This window comes from Urocitellus parryii, chromosome 3 (assembly GCF_045843805.1).
Source record: "Urocitellus parryii isolate mUroPar1 chromosome 3, mUroPar1.hap1, whole genome shotgun sequence".
Taxonomy (NCBI): Eukaryota; Metazoa; Chordata; class Mammalia; order Rodentia; family Sciuridae; genus Urocitellus; species Urocitellus parryii.
The window spans coordinates 63093148-63112376 of NC_135533.1; the positions used below are offsets into that span (position 1 = coordinate 63093148).

Here is a 19229-nt window from a genome sequence, read left to right on the forward strand (position 1 = left end):
AAGTTCAATGCAATGCCAATCAAAATCCCAACAGCATATCTTGTAGAAATAGATAAAAGAATCATGAAATTCATATGGAATAATAAAAGACCCAGAATAGCAAAAACAATACTAAGCAGGAAGTGTGAATCAGGCGGTATAGCGATACCAGACTTCAAACTATACTACAGAGCAATAGTAACAAAAACAGCATGGTACTGGTACCAAAACAGGCGGGTGGACCAATGGTACAGAATAGAGGACACAGCAACCAATCCACAAAACTACAACTATCTTATTTTTGATAAAGGGGCTAAAAGCATGCAATGGAGGAAGGATAGCATCTTCAACAAATGGTGCTGGGAAAACTGGAAATCCATTTGCACCAAAATGAATCTGAATCCCTATCTCTCGCCGTGCACAAAAGTTAACTCAAAGTGGATCAAGGAGCTTGATATTAAATCTGAGACACGGCATCTGATAGAAGAAAAAGTTGGTTATGATCTACACGCTGTGGGATCGGGCTCCAAATTCCTCAATAGGACACCCATAGCGCTAGAGTTAACAAATAGAATCAACAAATGGGACTTACTCAAACTAAAAAGTTTTTTCTCAGCAAAAGAAACAATAAGAGAGATAAATAGGGAGCCTACATCCTGGGAACAAATCTTTACTCCACACACTTCAGATAGAGCCCTAATAACCAGAATATACAAAGAACTCAAAAAATTAGACAATAAGATAACAAATAACCCAATCAATAAATGGGCCAAGGACCTGAACAGACACTTCTCAGAGGAGGACATACAATCAATCAACAAGTACATGAAAAAATGCTCACCATCGCTAGCAGTCAGAGAAATGCAAATCAAAACTACCCTAAGATACCATCTCACTCCAGTAAGACTGGCAGCCTTTAGGAAGTCAAACAACAATAAGTGCTGGAGAGGATGCGGGGAAAAGGGCACTCTTGTTCATTGCTGGTGGGACTGCAAATTGGTGCAGCCAATTTGGAAAGCAGTATGGAGATTTCTCGGAAAGCTGGGAATGGAACCACCATTTGACCCAGCTATTCCCCTTCTCGGTCTATTCCCTAAAGCCCTAACAAGAGCATGCTACAGGGACACTGCTACATCGATGTTCATAGCAGCTCAATTCACGATAGCAAGACTGTGGAACCAGCCTAGATGCCCTTCAATAGATGAATGGATAAAAAAAATGTGGCATTTATACACAATGGAGTATTACTCTGCATTAAAAAATGACAAAATTATAGAATTTGGAGGGAAATGGATGGCATTAGAGCAGATTATGCTAAGTGAAGCTAGTCAATCTTTAAAAAACAAATACCAAATGACTCCTTTGATATAAGGGGTGTAAACAAGGACAGGGTAGGGACGAAGAGCTTGAGAAGAATATTTACAGTAAACAGGGATGAGAGGTGGGAGGGAAAGGGAGTGAGAAGGGAAATTGCATGGAAATGGAAGGCGATCCTCAGGGTTATACAAAATGTCATATAAGAGGTAAGGAGGGGTAAGTCAAGAGAATACAAATGGAAGACATGATTTACAGTAGAAGGGGTAGAGAGAGAAAAGGGGAGGGGAGGGGAGGGGAGGGGGGATAGTAGACAATAGGACAGACAGCAGAATACATCAGACACTAGAAAGGCAATATGTCAATCAATGGAAGGGTAACTGATGTGATACAGCAATTTGTATACGGGGTAAAAGCGGGAGTTCATAATCCACTTGAATCAAACCGTGTAATATGATGTATTAAGAACTATGTAATGTTATGAACGACCAATAAAAAAAAAAAATAAAAAAAAAAAAAATAAAAGGATTGACCTTAAATCTTTCCCTAAAATGCAACAGTTTTAAAATAAGATGCATTTTTCTTGCGCGCGGGGGCGGGGGGGCACATATACAAACTCTCTTTGAAGTGTTTTAGGAAAGTTAAGTATCACTACTGTGTTTTATAATTAAATGATATAATACTTTTACCCAGGAAGAGCTTAAATTATTGCTGTTTCTCCATTCTCTTCTGATTTCTCTCTTTGTGTAACATTTTCCTATTTAAAATTGATGTATAAAGGCCAACATTATTCTAAATGGAGAAAAATTGAAGGCATTCCCTCTAAAAACTGGAACAAGAAAGGGATGACCTCTTTCATGACTTCTATTTAACATAGTTCTTGAAACTAAAGGGATACACATAGGAAAAGAGAAACTCAAATTGGCACTATTTGCTGATGATGTGATTCTATACCTAGAAGACCCTAAAAATTCCACCAGAAAACTTCTAACTAGTAAATGAATTCAGCAAAGTAGCAGGATATAAAACTAACACCCATAAATCAAAGGCATTTCTGTATATCAGTGATAAATCCTCAGAAAGGGAAATGAGAAAAACTATCCTCATTAAAATAGCCTCAAAAAAATAAATAAAATACTTGGGAATCAACTTAACAAAAGAGGTGAATGATTTATATAACGAAAATTACAGAACTCTGAAGAAAGAAATCAAAGAAGACCTTAGCAGATGGAAAGATCTACTTGCTCTTTGATAGGAAGAATTAATATTAACAAAGTGACCATACTTCCAAAAGCACTATACAGATTTAATGCAATTCTGATCTAAATTCCAATGACATTCCTCATAGAAATAGAAGCAGCAATCATGAAATTCATCTGGAAAAATAAGAGACCCAAAATAGCTAAAGCAATCCTTAGCAAGAAGAGTGAAGCAGATGGCATCACTATACCAGACCTTAAACTATACTACAGAGCAATAATAACAAAAACAGCATGGTATTGGCACCAAAACAGACTGGTAAGAACAATGGTACAGAAGAGAGGACACAGAGACTAATCCACAAAATCACAATTGTCTCATACTAGACAAAGGTGCCAAAAACATGCATTAGAGAAAAGACAGCTTCTTCAACAAATGGTGCTGAAAAAACTGGAAATCTATATGCAACAAAAGGAAATTAAATCCCTATCTCTCACCATGCACAAAACTCAAAATGAATCAAGGACTTAGGAATACAACCAGAGACCTTGTGTCTAATAGAAGAAAAAGTAGGCCCTAATCTCCATCATGTGGGAATAGGCCCCAACTTCCTTAATAAGACTCCTGTGGCACAAGAATTAAAATCAAGAATCAATAAATGGGATGGAATCAAACTAAAAAGTTTCTTCTCAGCAAAAGAAACAATCTGTGAGGTGAACAGAGTGCCTACATCTTGGGAGAAAATCTTTACACCTTACACATAAGATAGAGCACTAATCTCAAGGGTATATAAAGAATCAAAAAGTTAAACACCAAAAAATATAATAACCCAATCAGTCAATAGGCCAAGGACTTGAACAGACACTTCCCAGAAGATGATATACAATCAATCAACAAATATATGGAAAAATGTTCATCATTGCTAGCAATTAGAGAAATGCAAATCAAAACCACTCTAGTCAGAATGGCAGCTAATATGAAGACAAACAACAATAAGTGGTGGCAAGGATGTGGGCAAAAAGGCACCCTCATACACTGCTGGTGGAACTGCAAATTGGTGCAGCCAATATGGAAAGCAGTATAAACATTTCTTGGAAAATTGGGAATGGAACTATCATTTGACCCAGCTATTCCTCTCCTCGGTCTGTACCCAAAGGACTTAAAAACAGCATACTACAGGGACACAGCCACATCAATGTTTATAGCAGCACAATTCACAATAGCTAAACTGTGGAACCAACCTAGATGCCCTTCAATAGATTAATGGATTAAAAAATGTGAGATACACACACACACACACACACACACACACAATGGAATATTACTCAGCAATAAAAGAGAATAAAATCATGGCATTTGAAGGTAAATGGAAGGAGTTAGAGAAGATAATGCTAAGTGAAGTTAGCCACTCCCAAAAAAACAAATGCCAAATGTTTTCTCTGATATAAGGAGGCTGACTCATGGTGGAGTAGGGTGAGGGAGCATGAGAGGAATGGAGGAATTCTAGATAGCACAGAGGGGTTGGAAGGGAAGGGAGGGGCATGGGGTTAGAAATGATGGTAGAATGTGATGATCATTATTATCCAAAGTACATGTATGAAGACCTGAATTCGTGTGAATATACTTTGTGTACAACCAGAGATGAAAAAATGTGCTATATATGTGTAATATGAATTGTAATGCACTCTTCTGACATATATAGATTTAAAAAAATGAAAAATAATAAAATAAAATTGATGCATAAGAATCAAATAGGAGCAATAAGTCCAAATTATTTTACTAACATATTAGTCAGATACCACTTGTGTGTCTTATGAAAATATTATATTTCACAACCCATAGTTCATGTTACTTTACAGTTGGGACTAAATGTTTTCAAACAAAAAGTTTCACCTTACTACGATTACCACTATCTCTTTTAACAACCACCTAAACATTAAAATAAAAATATTATATAATTACACTCACTTTTTTATCTTTATTGTATTTGGCAAATATCTCCTGGGCTCTCTCTTCTCCTCCATCCGTGAACAACATGATAATCTTATTGCAGTTGGCTCTGGAAACATTATACTGTTAAAACAAAACAATTGCCCATTGTTGATAATGAAGGACATGGAAAATAAACCAATAAGGAAAGAGCGTGCAGAGACTGCTAGTAATGAGGGAAATGTCTGCTCAGTAAAAGATTCTAAAAACCTGTTCCTGGGCCAGGCAGATGTCACTACCTCACTTCTTCCACATCTTGGATCAGATGTTACCCCATCTGTGAGACCTTCCTGTATTAATTTGCAAGCTCCCTCCTAGACTATATTTCTCTTGATATCATTTTATATTCTTTTACACATAGTATATATTTTATTTATTTGTGTGCTTATTGGTGGATCCTCCTAATAGAATGTACACTCTATAAAATCAGGACATTTTTTTTTCATTCAATGTTGTTTCTTTGACTACAAGAATATCTGGCTCTTAATAATCCCTCAGCGACTGATTAGTAGATGGACTTTAAGTTAATAAATGCACATGTTAATTTTATGACCCTACAATTTTATAGCAGAAACAAGGAAGTAATATTAAAATATGAAAACCTTTTCAGTGTAATTGCAATCTATTTCCGCATAATTCTTCCTTCTTCCCTCCTCATTCTAATTTTTTAATTACATTTCCAAAGGACAAACTCCCTCTAACATATAACACTCTTTTATTCCTTTGTAAATGCTGAGATATTCCCAGGGTATTTTTTTCTCTCTTCTCTCAACCTTGCCTGCATATGCTACACCTGAAAGATTCAATTCCAGTGATAAGTCCTCTTAATCTTTAAGGTCTCCAAAGGAGTTGACACAGGAGAACAATGAATTAGTACTAAAGGGCCATTAAATTGAACAAATGAACAATTAACTCAGAAAGGTGGATTTATTGATGTATGATATTATCATCATAGCTTTCTGCTGCTGTGAAATGTATATCCTTAAATGCAGAAAAAAATAAATCACACTAATTTATAGATGCTAAAATTTTTTGAAAATGTCAACCCTCTAGCTCAGTGCTATTCAAAGGAAAAGCAATATAAGCCTAATATGTAATTTCAAATTTTCTTATAGCCATCTCAAGGACAGTAAATACAAAACATATGAAATTAATTCTAATAATATGATTTATTTAGTCATCTGAAATATTGCCAATTCAAAATGAAATCAATGTAATATGCTTTATTTTCAGCAGCATCAGTCTCTGAATATTGTTGTGTATTTTACACTTCTACACATGTCCATTCAAATCAACCACCTTCCAACTGCCCAACAACCTCATGTGATGATAGTTACTGTGTTGGACTGCACAACCCTGAACTTCAAATGCCTAATGCTTTAAAAAATCATTAATTCTCCTTAGCGTCCAAGCTTATTAAGGTCTACATCCTTATCTTACTTTTCAGTCAAGATAAATCTCATTTTCTCATGTGAAAATTAATAAAGCTAATATTTTTCTCTATTGGTGAAAAGATCATGTTTCATACAATCTCACCTCATTCATTGACTAAGTTATTAGGACTTTGGCAGTAAAAGCTCTTAATGAAGCATTGTGAAAACATAAGTATTGATTAACTCATTTATAACATTCTTCTCTTTTCTTTCTTTTTGTACTGGGAATTAAACTCGGAGCACTCCTACACTGAGCTACATTTCGAAGTCCATTTTTATTTTATTTTTTTTTAATATTTATTTTTTAGTTATTGGAGGATACAACATCTTTGTTTTGTATGTGGTGCTGAGGATCAAACCCGGGCTGCACGCATGCCAGGCGAGTGTGCTACCGCTTGAGCCACATTCCCAGCCCCCCATTTTTATTTTTTGAGACAGGGTCTCACTAAGTTGCTGGTGCAGGCCGGGTACTTGAGATCCCCTGCTTCAGTGTCCTCAGTCTGTAGAATTACAAGTGTAGGTTCTTATCTTTTGAAGATAACTTATCTGCAAATTTGATTATACAGAGCTTTACATATTTTATCTTAAAAATATGTTTATGAGCTGGGCACAGTGGCACGTGCCTGTAATCCCAGCAACTCCAGAGGCTAAGATAAGGAGAATTACAAGTTCAAGGCCAGCCTCAGCAATTTAGTGAACCCTAAACAGCTGAGTGAGGCTGTGTCTCAAATGGGGATATAGCACTTATGGGTTCAATTCCTAGTACAATATAAAATAATGTGTGTGTGTGTGTGTGTGTGTGTGTAAAAGATGCCTAAAAATCCCTTAGCTAAATTAATTTCTCTATTTCATCTTTTTATCTGCATGTATAAAATGGTCAAAATAATATGCACAAGGACTATTTTATAAGAGCGATACAGTAAATAAAGTTTTACCATAGGTCATACTTTTACTTTTTGAAGCACTGGAGGTATAATTAATATTAATGAATACATTTGTATTTGTATATTTGAGTATGACTCTCTTCCTAGTAGAGATAGATATCAGGGCATACAAAAAATGGGAGAATGTAGGAAAGATCAAGAAATCTTTTGATTTCAACATGAATTTTCCTAGGAGTAACTGCCTCAGGATTTGTGGTAGGATTAATGTGTATAATAGCAAATTTTCTATGGGTTTGCAATTATGTAAAAATCATATAGTCATAATAATTAACATTACTTTGAACAAACTGAGCAAAAATTTGATTATTTCAATAAATTTATAATTAATGGCATTGATAATACACTTTAATGTGATAATGTTAAACAAACTCTGTTCTTTCCCTACATGGCCAGCACATAGCACAACATTCAACAAAAATTTGAAAAATGATAAGACTTGATGAAATTATAACTGAAGAGTAATGCAGTTAATGTTTATTGTTGTACTTAACAACATGCCTGATTATAATTTGATAGTTGCTTCTGTGATTTTAAAGGTAAAATTGAAAGGACTAAGAAAAAAACAGAATTAAATAGCATAATAAGAACATAAGTGTTTGAAGGAAATGACTAAACATGCCTCAACTTAATAAAGTGAGCCATAAAATTTGAGAAAATTATTTAAACAAAAAATTTCAATACATGTGGGATATGTGGAAAAAAAACCACATGAGGCATAGACACCATATTAAAAATCATTTACAACTTTAGTGAAGGCAGGGGGAGGGGCCATAGGAGTTTTCAGGTTTTGTCCTCCACTAGGAACGAACATGGGGTTAAGGCGGCCTCCAGTGAGGCTGTCTCTGAACCCTTCTTTAGGTTTCTTTGAAACCCAGACAGGAGTGAGTGAGGTGAGGCCAACTGTCAATAATAAGAATAATTCAAACACCAAGATTTAGAAAACTCTACTATTTACTCAAGATAAAAGAATAAAAAAAAAACACCTCTTACTAAAAAAGAGAATTATATTCCTTTACTTGAGGACAAATATATCTCAATCTAATGATAAATTACATTTGAATTTTGAAGTATTGAGATTTCAGTTTTTATTCATGAACATATACTATTTAATAAGCATAGTCATTTCACTAAAGATAATTTATACTAAAAATGGCAATGTTAAACATCTTTATTTTCCTGTCTCCTTACTGCGTATCTAACAGGGTCTGTTAAATAAATAAAACTTGACCTCAAATTTTACATATCTGAACTGAAGCTATTTCTACCCCATATTTCCCCATCAGTTTCCTGTGCCACCATCTGCCTCGTAGTCCAGTTCAGAGAACTTGGTGTCATCTAAGTCCCCTTCTACTCTCAGCAACCCCTCCTGTGCCATCCATCAATTACACCCACCTCCTTTTCACCTGTACTCCCACCCAGGATGTATGTAACGCTTCCTTACAGAACACCCCTCACCATACCCTTCTCGTGCTCTGAGCTTTTAGTTTGCTCTCTCTTCACTGATATCTCACAGCCTTTTCATTTCTATCACTGCTCTCAAACTGCTGACAGTCCAGCCATGCCGAACCAGCTGCAATGTTTTCATTATGTCATCATGTTGTCTCATCTCTCTCTGTTTTACCCACACTGTCTTGTTTTTTTCTTAAGATGATTTTCCCTCTCTCATCTACCTTCCTAGATTCTACTCAGAGTTCAAAATTCCATTTTCAAGGAAATGCTACCCTTTCTTAACTTCCTTGGAGTACAGAAGCTGCCTCTCCTCTGTGCTGCTTCAGCAAACATGAACGCCACGCAAGGGCACTTTCCCCATCATAATGTGAATGATGATCCAGTGCATTAGACTAGACCTTCTTGAAAGCAGATGATCTTTCTTCCTATAATTCTAACCCTGGTACTATGATAGGAAATTGAAAGGTACTCAATAAATATTGGCAGAGAGAAGAAATGAATGGATCTCAAACACTGTTTAGACTATTCACTCAGAGAACAATGAAGTCAGATTTTCAGAAAAGACTATAGGTGAAGGTTGATTTATTCAGTGATCTGGCAAATATGACAGGAAGGATGAGCTGACTGTAACAGCCCCAGGCTAATCATCAATTATAGTAACAATGATGATCATGAGCCCCAAACCCACCTGATAGCCATCACTTGCAGGTGGTGTGCTATGTGCTGTGTTCTCTGGACCATCCTCTCCACAGCCCTCTCACAAGTAAGCTGTGGTGACCCCCACTTGTGTAAGTGAGGAAACTAAAGTACAGGGAAGACAGGTCCCCATTTTTCAACCTTTGTAATAATACTTCCTCATGAGGGATGCAAAAATCAAGTACCACAGCATGAAATAGAGGACATGGCCATTTGAAGATACTTGTCCACAGAGTGAGCTGCCTGCTATACCATGAGGGGGGCAGGCAGCATGCCAGGGTCTGCCAGTCTACGTGCAGACCTCCAAAGGTGATGCACTGGAATCTTTGCTGAGAAGGAATTCCTGCAACAAGACTTGTCTTTCTGTTTATCTTAAGGTCTATCATTTGGACCTTTGTGTTCATTTAGGTACAAGAAACCTAAATATACAGATGAGATCGTCAAAACTAAAATATTTTTAGTAACCATTGATGATCGATACTACAAGTATCCAAATAAATAGTGTAGCAATTGAGATAAGAAAAAAAATGTCAGTCTACATAAGTCAACCCATTTTCACATGCTTATACAAAATAAAATCAAAATATTAGCTTACAAATGATTTTTTTAATAACAGAATTTTGGGGAAAATGATTTAAAGGAAAAAGAAGATTGATAGAGTATACAGCTTTTGAATTTTGGATTTAAAAATAAAAGTAGTTCTTAGGGCTGGGGATGTGGCTCAAGCGGTAGCACACTCGCCTGGCATGTGTGCGGCCTGGGTTTGATCCTCAGCACCACATACATAAAAAGATGTTGTGTCCACCAAAAACTAAAAAATAAATATTAAAAAATTCTCTCTCTCTCTCTGTCTCTATCACTCTCTCTCTTTTAAAAAAAAAAAGTAGTTCAAAGATTTCTACTGTCTGGACATATCGGTAGTTTGTGTCCATCTGGTACATCTGATTTCTAAAGAAGTAAAAACAGCACTATTAAGAAACCTTAAAGACAGTAGATCTCAAGATAATGAGATTCAGATATAACAATTCAATCACAGGAAAAAAAGGCATAGTATTGCTACTTACATTAAGCAGTTGTTCAAAAGCAAAACTAAAGCCTTTCTTATAATCGGTTATTCCTTTTGCTGTGATGTTATTCACTGCATCTTTCAACACTTTCTTATTTCTTACATTTGCTTGAACAAGGTGCTGGAAACAGCTTACATCCTGAGCATTGCTGTTGAACTACAAAAAATAAAAAAAAGAAAATGCATAGATGAACATGAAGATCAAACATACAATTTTCAACAAATTAGTTTTACCCATCTCGACCTCATTGCATTGCTATCTCTTTCAAAAGGAAGAGTGTCTAAGTAACAAAAGGCCAAAGATAAAAATGGCAGCTTCCATTTAAGCCTCCAGCTTACACTGTTAACCCTGAGCCAGTCACCTTCCTAATCTTGGTTTCCCTGTTTATAAATTTGAGTTATGTGAGGTCCCTTCCAGTCCCCAAATCTGAGGATCATATAGACAAAACAAAAACAATGATATGAATTCCACATTAAAAACTGATATGAGGGCTGGGGTTATGGCTCAGCAGTAGAGCACTGGCCTTGCACGTGCAAGGCCCTGGGTTCGATCCTCAGCACCACATAAAAATAAATAAATAAAAACTGATATGAGATACCTGCCCAGGATGCAGGGATTTTTAATTTTTAATTGCTTCTTGTCAGAAAAGGTTGGTTAAAAAAAAGAGGACACTGGATGATAGGGGAGGATAGCAGTTTTGAAATGTGAAAGTAGAGTCCATGTTAGCTCAAACCAAAAGGTAATATGAACCAAGATCAACTGGTAGCCTTTTACAAATGCCACTCTCTAGATGATAAAAATAAAGAACACAGGGATTGTGGAGGTAAGTGAAGGGCAAGTCGATTACTGCACATAGTGATTGCTCTGAGTGACAAAGCTCTCAGCAATAAGAGGCTGTGAGAGGACAGAATTTAAACTCTCCCATGATACCTGCTCCAAACTGAAAAGTTACGAATAAGCAACAAAGTAATTTCACAATTCTATAAAGTGGATTCACACAGTTTACTGGGTATTTCCAAAAGGATCAGAACAATAGGAGTACTGCACACTCCAGGATAAGATGATGAAAAACTCCCATTGTTTATTAACTCGAACTTTTGTCAGTTCCTTAGGCTACTGGGGCCCAGACTTCATATGTGTTCAAAACTGGAATAAAAGTCAGACTTGCTCAAAGGCAAAGGACTGGCTGGACAAAATGTTGAAGGTTATTGTCAGATCAAAGAACATTTAATTCAGTGCTTTGAATGGGTGGGTCACAAGTGATAACAAATTCTTACAAATATAGTGCAGCATTCTTTTTTCTCTGAAGATTAATGAGATTAATTATAAGGTACACTCAAAATTCATTAGCTATTTGCAAAGCAAATGTTTACAAGTAGCCGAGAATGAAAGCAAGAAATAGTTTTGTGCTTTCAGATTTAAGCAAATTATTCATGCATACACTTGCACACACTCATATGGACCATATATCCATAAGCAAACACTTACATGGTATTTACTATGTACTCAATTTAATACAAACTGTAAAAACAATAATCATCTCCTCTGCAAATGCCCTACAAGAGAAACATTGTCATTTGATCCATGAGAAACTTTAGGAGAGGTTGAGTTGTCCGTAGTCACGTGATTAATAATGAGGAAAGTGACAATTATGCAGTGCAATAAGAGTCTATTGTTCCAACCATTCCCAGGCTGCCTTTTAATGCAGTATGATAGCTGATTAGCTCTGTAGAGAAATACAATAATGTGCTCTGAGAGACAATATCAGGGGAAGCATTTCCATGTGGATTATGAATAACTGTGGGGGAAATTCTGCTCAGAAATAGCATTTCCTGTGGTTCCAGAGAAATGTCCCAATGTGGAACATGGAGAAAAGAAGATTTCAAGCAAACAGCCCACATTATTGCAAAGGCCCAGATAATTATTATTATTTTGGGGGGTGGATGCCTTTTAAGGAAACATTCTGAGGACCAATGAGGCAGAGGCTAGATCATGTGGAGTCTAAAGGAAATGCTAAAAAGTGAGGTTTCATTCTCTGTCAAATGAAAAATAATTTTAATGCAGAATTTTAAGAGATCACCCTAGCTGCTGTGTGGAAAACAGATTTAAAGTGAGCAAAACTGCCAGGAGAGAAGAGACAGGAAGCTATTGTCGTTACCTAGCTGAAAACATTTAGTGGCTTTTTTTATTCATGGAGATGGTCAGAAAAGGAAGGACTCAGATGTATTATTGAGAATGAACAGGACATGGTGGTGGATTCAACATGTGGATGAGTAACAGAACAGAATCTTGAGTAACCGCCAGGTTTCTGACGTGGCCTCCGGTGTCTGGAAGAGTGACCAGTTCAGGGATAACTGAGGGCTAGGGACAAGAAGCAGAGTTTCACTTTGGATGAGATTTCCACGTATGTGAGACAGACGAGTGGAGATGTCAAGAAATAACATTTACAGCACGCGGCTTAAGGAAGATGTGACTTAATATTTTAAAAAATAATAATAAAGTAGAAGGCTTCATCATAAAAATGTGGGTTAAAGCCATGTGAATTAGAGTGAAATAGAGCAGAAGGATCAAAAAAAGCTAAGAGTGAGTTCCCAGAGAGGCAGGGGGGAAATCAGGATGTTAAATTTTCTTACTTTTTTGGAGTATGATGTGAGGGAAAGAAAGAGAAAAATCTCAAGAGGAAGCCATAGTTCAGAGACAGAGATGACAAGGACTTAACTGCCACCGAATTTACGCACCTCAGGTGGACAGTTCCTGAAGGGACAGAGCAGATAGAAAGTGGCAGTCTGTGCCTGGCAAGTCTTCACAGCTCCTTGGCAGAGGGGAGCAGAAACACACATGGTGGTACCTGTCGGGGGAACCTGGGGTCCAGGAAAGACTCCTTTAAAGTGGGGGAGTCACTAGAACACAAAGGGTTGATGGTGAAAAGAGGAGAAAGGAAAAGATGGCAGGAAATAGAAAAGAGATGAACAACAACCTGGGGAGGCGGTGAGAAGGATGGGATCCAGATGGCACACTGAGGAAAATCCTTGCAGGAAAACGTGTGTCAGCTTTCTTACTGCCAGAGAGAAGAGGGGAAGCAGGCCCAGGAGGTATGGAGGCCTGAAGGTGTCAGAGTTACTGTATGTGGCTTTTGTCTTCTTTAATGAACAAAGAGGCAAGGTGCTCAGGCAAATGTAAGGTCTGGAGAGGAAACAGGAAGTAAAACATCCTGTGCAGATAAATAATTCATGCCTTTCCCATTTTTCTTTGCTTTCTTTTCTCTTCTTTTTTTTTTTTTTTTCTTGAACACAAGGTCAGGTACATCAGATGGATGAGAATAAAATTCCAATCTATTTTGCTGTTTTGTATAACTGCAGATGTTAAAGACTTAACATCATCAATCAAATGACCATTCCTATGGTCTCCTTCATTGCTTTTTCTAGGCTTTCACAGTTTGATGCAATCTTTTTTTCTAGATATTCAGTTTAGAAAACAAAAGTGTGAGAATTCCTTTATATTGGTGGAATTTAAAAGTTTGCCAATAGGTTAATAGGAAACATCTGACCTCAGAAAATTATTAGTACTAGTGATAGAAACTGTTATTAACTGGTTTACTTAAATCATGAATCATCGTAAGATACAAGTTATGCTGAAAATGAGCACTGAATAATGTATTGCCTTAAGTCTTTCATTTGGCCTTGACCTGCTTTTAATACAGAAAAGTGAGGCATCTCATTAAGTCACTTTAGTACAAACTGATCAAATGTAAATTCTATTCACTAAATACAAATTCAGTGGTGTATAACAGAAATATTACAATTGCACTCATGAAAAAAAACTCATAAATAATGCAGAGAAAGGAATAACAAACTTTCAAAGTATAACTCCCTATAGCAAATCTTATTCTCCTAGGAAAGGGATGGCAAACTTTCAAAGGTCGGAATTAGATAAGAATATATTACAGACATTTTAGACTCATCTGCTCTTAGAAAAAATATAGACATACAGGTTTAATTTCACCAACTGAAATGGCAGTCTTTTGGTAACATGGATGCAGATATTAAAAACCTTACAGCAAAAGGCAAAGATACAGCATCACCGAGTATGGTGAGTGAACGGACAGATTTAAGGAGCTTTTGTTTAACTAATGAGAAAGTATTTCTTAATTTTTTTTAATTAGTAGTTGTACATGCCAGTAGGATGTATTTTGGTAGAATAAACATACACAAAATATAACCTATTCTATTAGATTCCCACTCTTGTGGTCATACATGATGTGGAGTTACCCGGGTCATATATACAAAACAAGGCTAGGAAGTTAAGACCAATTAATTCTACTGTCTTTCCCATTCCCCTCCCTGCTTCCCTTCATTACCCTTTGTCTAGTCCAATCAGTTTCTATTTTTCCCACCCCCAACCTCCCTTGTTTTGGGTTAGCAACCACAAATCAGAGAGTACATTAGGTCATTGGAGTTTTAGGATTGGCTTATTTCTTTAGGGTGATATTCTCCAGTTCCATCCATTTACCACCAAATGCCATAATTCCATTCTCCTTTGTGGTAGGTAATATTCTATTGTGTATATATATATATATATTACAAGAAAATATTTCTTTTGAAATTGTAATGGTTTATATCTGGAATATTCACCAAGACTCATGTGGTGAAGGGCTGGTCCCCAATATAGCAGTATTCAGAAGTGGGGTTTTAGGGGAAGTGATTGGCTCATGAAGGCTCTGACCTCATCCGTGGATTAATCCATAGATGAATTCTTAGCTGAATGGTATCCTGAAAGGTGGTGGAAATTGTAGAAAGTAGAACCTAGCAGAAGGGAGTAGGCTCTTGGGGCCATGCCCTTGGGGACTATATTTTGTCCCCAAACCCTTCCATTTTTCTCTCTCTCCTTCCTGGCTGCCATAAGGTGAGCAGTTTTTGTCTACCATGCTCTTTTATCATGCTGTTCTGCCTTGCCTCAGGCCCAAAGCAATGGAGGCAACCGAATATGAACCTCTGAAACAAATATTTACTCCTTTGTTTTTCTCAGGCATTTTGTCATAGGAATGAAAAGCTAACACAAAAGTGTCAGAAACCAACATCAAACTAACATTCAAACTAATATCACACTGATTCTTTCTCGGATCCCCAAAGACTCAGTCATGTAGCTCCTGGATTAGAACCTCCAAGAACATCTTGCTGCCAGCATGCTTAGAGAAGAAGGTGTGTGGGTTAACATGAACATATGCAGTAGACGTCGTAGAGGACTCTGCATTTCAAATCCAGCAGTGGTGTTTTTTCATTTCTCCCTTCACAGACCTTATTCCTTCTTCCTATAGCTCTTTTCCTCACTACATATGCTCTTTTTTCACTTCCAGTGTTTCCTCCCCTCTTCACTCAGTTATCCCACAGCGTTCAACATTCTTCCTAAATGAAATTCTTTCATGATCTTCCCTGATTAAACCAAATCACGCCTCACAAACTCTCCTCAGCCTATCTTTCTTACAGAACAGTTACAATCTTATGTGTTTGTATATCTTCATTAGACTGTTCCATTGGATTATTGGCCCAGGTTACCAAAATTAATACCCTTCCACCACTGCACCTTTAGTACACAACACATCATAGGTATGCTATAAATATTTACCAAATGAATCTGTGAATTTTCTGTTAAATTCCTTGGATGGGGGGGGGGGTTGAAGAAAATTAGCTCCTAGTACAAAATGTTGATCAATAATCAGATAATGCATTTATAAGTAGACAAACTTTCTTTTCATCTGTAACATATTGTCAAATTTGTATATTCTATTTCTGTCCAAATGGAAACTATTAAGTTAGTTAAATGAAGATATGTATACCACCTATCGTAGAGTCTGGCACATAGTAATAGATAAATAACATGCAACTTCATAATTTAAAAAATTATTTAGTAAAAAAAAACCAGCATGTTCAATAGTAAAACCAGATCACACTTCTAATTAAGGACAAAGATTCATATAAGCAATATCAGCTTTAGCAAGCTTTAAAAAAAAGTCATTAATGGGATGACACATGTTACTTCAAGCAGGTTAGTTAGAAAGTTTGAGACTACTATAACCAGTACATTTTGTGGATTCCACAAAAACCTTCTTATTAAATATCATACTTGAGAAGACATTCAATTATAAGGTAATTTAGAGCCCAAACCAATTTGTCACAGCCAAACTCCTGTTTTTATAAAGGCAGCATCTGGGTTTGTTCTGATGTCTTTTGCTAAAATTATTCCCAAAAATATTTGAGAGGGGGACCCTGGCATTCATCACATCATTTCTGGATGCACACTGAAGCGTTGCCATTGCTTGGATACACACAAATCCCGGGAACTGGTAAAGTTCCTGGAAAGGGCCCTCTGTCTGGAATGGTAATGGTGTGTCTTCTTTGAATGGAGAAACAAAGTCAAGTAGTTTTGCATTAGAATCATTAAGAATTAAGGATGAAATAATTCCCAAAGACACCTTCCACTTAGAACTGCAAAAAGAAATGGCCCATTAAAACTACCCACACACTATGCCTTTTAATTCCTACCTGCCCCATGGACTAAAAGGCTGACCCACCATTGTGTGTTCTGCACAATGCTTAGTCAGAAAGCCTTTTTTCAGTGGGGAAAAAATGGGACCTTATTCATAATTTCTCGGCTTTTGAAAAACTGCAAATATAAAAATTATTTCTTAGAACGTGACTTAGTGCTTTGCTTTAATTATGTAAAATAAATGTGGTGCAAAATTGTAGGGTTAAGCTGTGCAGATGAATAGCAAAAATGATTCAAATTTAGAAGCACTTGCTTTGGAACATAGGTATATTTTTACATTAAAAATATTAGTAAGCTTCTTTATATAAGTTAACAATAATAAATAATGTTTAACGAATTTATATTATATAAACAGCTTGTATTAATTATGAAGATTAAATAACAGAATTTTGTATAATCACAGAACATCAGTTGCTATTTACATATTGGCCACCAGATGGCAGTGTAGGAAAATAAAAAAAGTGAACGGACTTCAAAATCTTGGTTTTATGAAAGTATTTCTATTAGAAACAATTTAAAATTTGCTTTATTTTTTATACAAAATGTGAAACTAGAAGTTACATAAAAACAAAATGATTATTCCAAAACCTAAAGAAAATAGCTGGTAATATCCATGTGGATATGAATATATTCAAGATTACCTACTAGAATTTTATCTATTACTAAAGCAATTTCCATAAATTCTCTGCCAAGGTAAAGTATAACTATGCCAGTCATACTGAGCTCTTATAAACACATTTTTGCTAAACTGCAGATAAAAAGGGTAGCTCAATATTTATATTACTGGGATTTCCTTGATGGCTATAGAAGTGAAACTTTTTCTCATACAGTAGTTTCCTTATGATTCTGTAAACTATAAGTTCTATTTTCCCAGTTTGTTATTTACCTTGTAGTTTGAACTTACAAACTTATTCCTTTGTGAATTTTAAAAAATAATGTACCTTAAAAAATCCATCAATATTATAACTACAGGTTATAAATGGATACAAATATATATCCATTTATAACCTGTAGTTATAATATTTAAATATTCATAATATAAATATTCATTTATAACACTTCTAACATTTCATGGGCTTCTGTTTTTCTTACAGCTTAGTGTATATTCATGGTGAAATTTATTTTTCCTCAATACTCTGAGGTAACATACAATTTACTTTTGCAATAACCAATTTCCCTGTTTACTAAGTAATCATTGGAACATGATCTGTTTTTTTAAAAAAATAAGGTTTTTTGATATATTTGTCTAACTTTTAATCCTTTACTCTTTCAATTATTTCATGACCTTCTTACTTATTAATAAGAATTTTAGCTAATATGAATTGAGAATCACACGACTGCTAGGCTGAACACCTGACATGTGCTAAGCTGTTTAACCTTCAACAAGCTGTGGCTTTAGTTTTAATAAAGTTCCCATTGGACAGTTGAGGAAATGAGGCTTATAATGTCAGGCAAAGTGCCCAGAGTCAGGGCCACCAAGGATCAAAGGTAACCTCAAATCCAGACTACCTGACACACTTTTTTGTAGGCTCATCCATCATTTCTGACTTAAATTTAAATACCAGAAGAGTAAACTGTCATTCCTATGACATGCTACTGTTATTAAGATCTTCCTTTAGAAATTTAGAAGTTTTTTTTTTTTTTTGGTCAAACTAGAGCTGTATTTACCAATAAGTTAGAAAAAAATTACATCTTTGCCTGAGTCTCCTTTTCATTCCAGGAAGAATTTATTCATTAATTCCACATTTCAACACTTCTAAATATATTTCACATATTTATGTATTCTTTTTTTTTTCTATTTTCAACATGGGTCCTGAACACATTATTAAAAGTACTAGTAGGCAATTCATGATTTTTCATCATGTTGCTAAGGTGATTTTAAGTTTATTACTGATCTCTATCCAGGGAAAACCAAAAGATAGTCACACCCCCCATTAGTAACACCAAGAATATTTTCACCTAACAACACTCCTGCACTGGTCACTGCTGTCCTATATCAAGTGGTATCTATTCCCGATGGTGGTTGCTGGCCTGCAGTCTCTTTGGCCCACTGTATAAAAGCAGAAACATATTGGTAAACAGTTTTGCATTCTATAATTTAGGAAAACCAGGACCAGTGCAGGCTTTGCCTCTAACATGGATCAAAGACATAATTGACTCCATTACCTCCTATGAGCTTTGGTTTCCCCTTTTCTAGTATAAAGGAGTTTTTTTGCTAAATCACTAGGAAAGCCACTCAAGTGCTTACATCTGATACAATCAGAAAAAAATTAAGACTTCTGTGACTGTCAAGAGTACCAATAGACATAACAGAATCCTGTTTAATTATAATTGCTATAATTATATACACTATATAATTATTAAGAAAAATATGTCCTTGTGCTACATTATAAGACAAAATTTGTGTTTTCTTAAAAACTAAAAATGTGATCATACATTACAACTTTTAATTTTTATTTTTAAATAAATTTTAAATTAACTTGAACCATGACATATTCAGTATTCAGTCCATTCACCTTTGTTGAAATAGTTAGTGCATTTGTAAATAAGTTCCAAGTATCATTTTAAATAAATAAATTCTATTTATATTTTGACACAGAATTTTTTTTTAATTA

At 35.7% G+C, this 19229-nt stretch overlaps 1 protein-coding gene across 3 annotated transcripts in view; it reads right to left on the reverse strand.

Moving 5' to 3' along the window:
• Nucleotides 1-19229, reverse strand: part of Cacna2d1 (calcium voltage-gated channel auxiliary subunit alpha2delta 1) — a 372350-nt gene that overhangs the window by 86512 nt on the left and 266609 nt on the right. For all 3 annotated transcript variants that reach the window (XM_026384957.2, XM_026384956.2, XM_026384954.2), the window contains exons 10-11: nt 10069-10227; nt 4462-4566 (exon numbers count right to left, since the gene is read on the reverse strand). In XM_026384957.2, coding sequence (XP_026240742.2) covers nt 4462-4566; nt 10069-10227 — 264 coding nt within the window. The remainder of the gene's footprint in view (nt 1-4461; nt 4567-10068; nt 10228-19229) is intronic.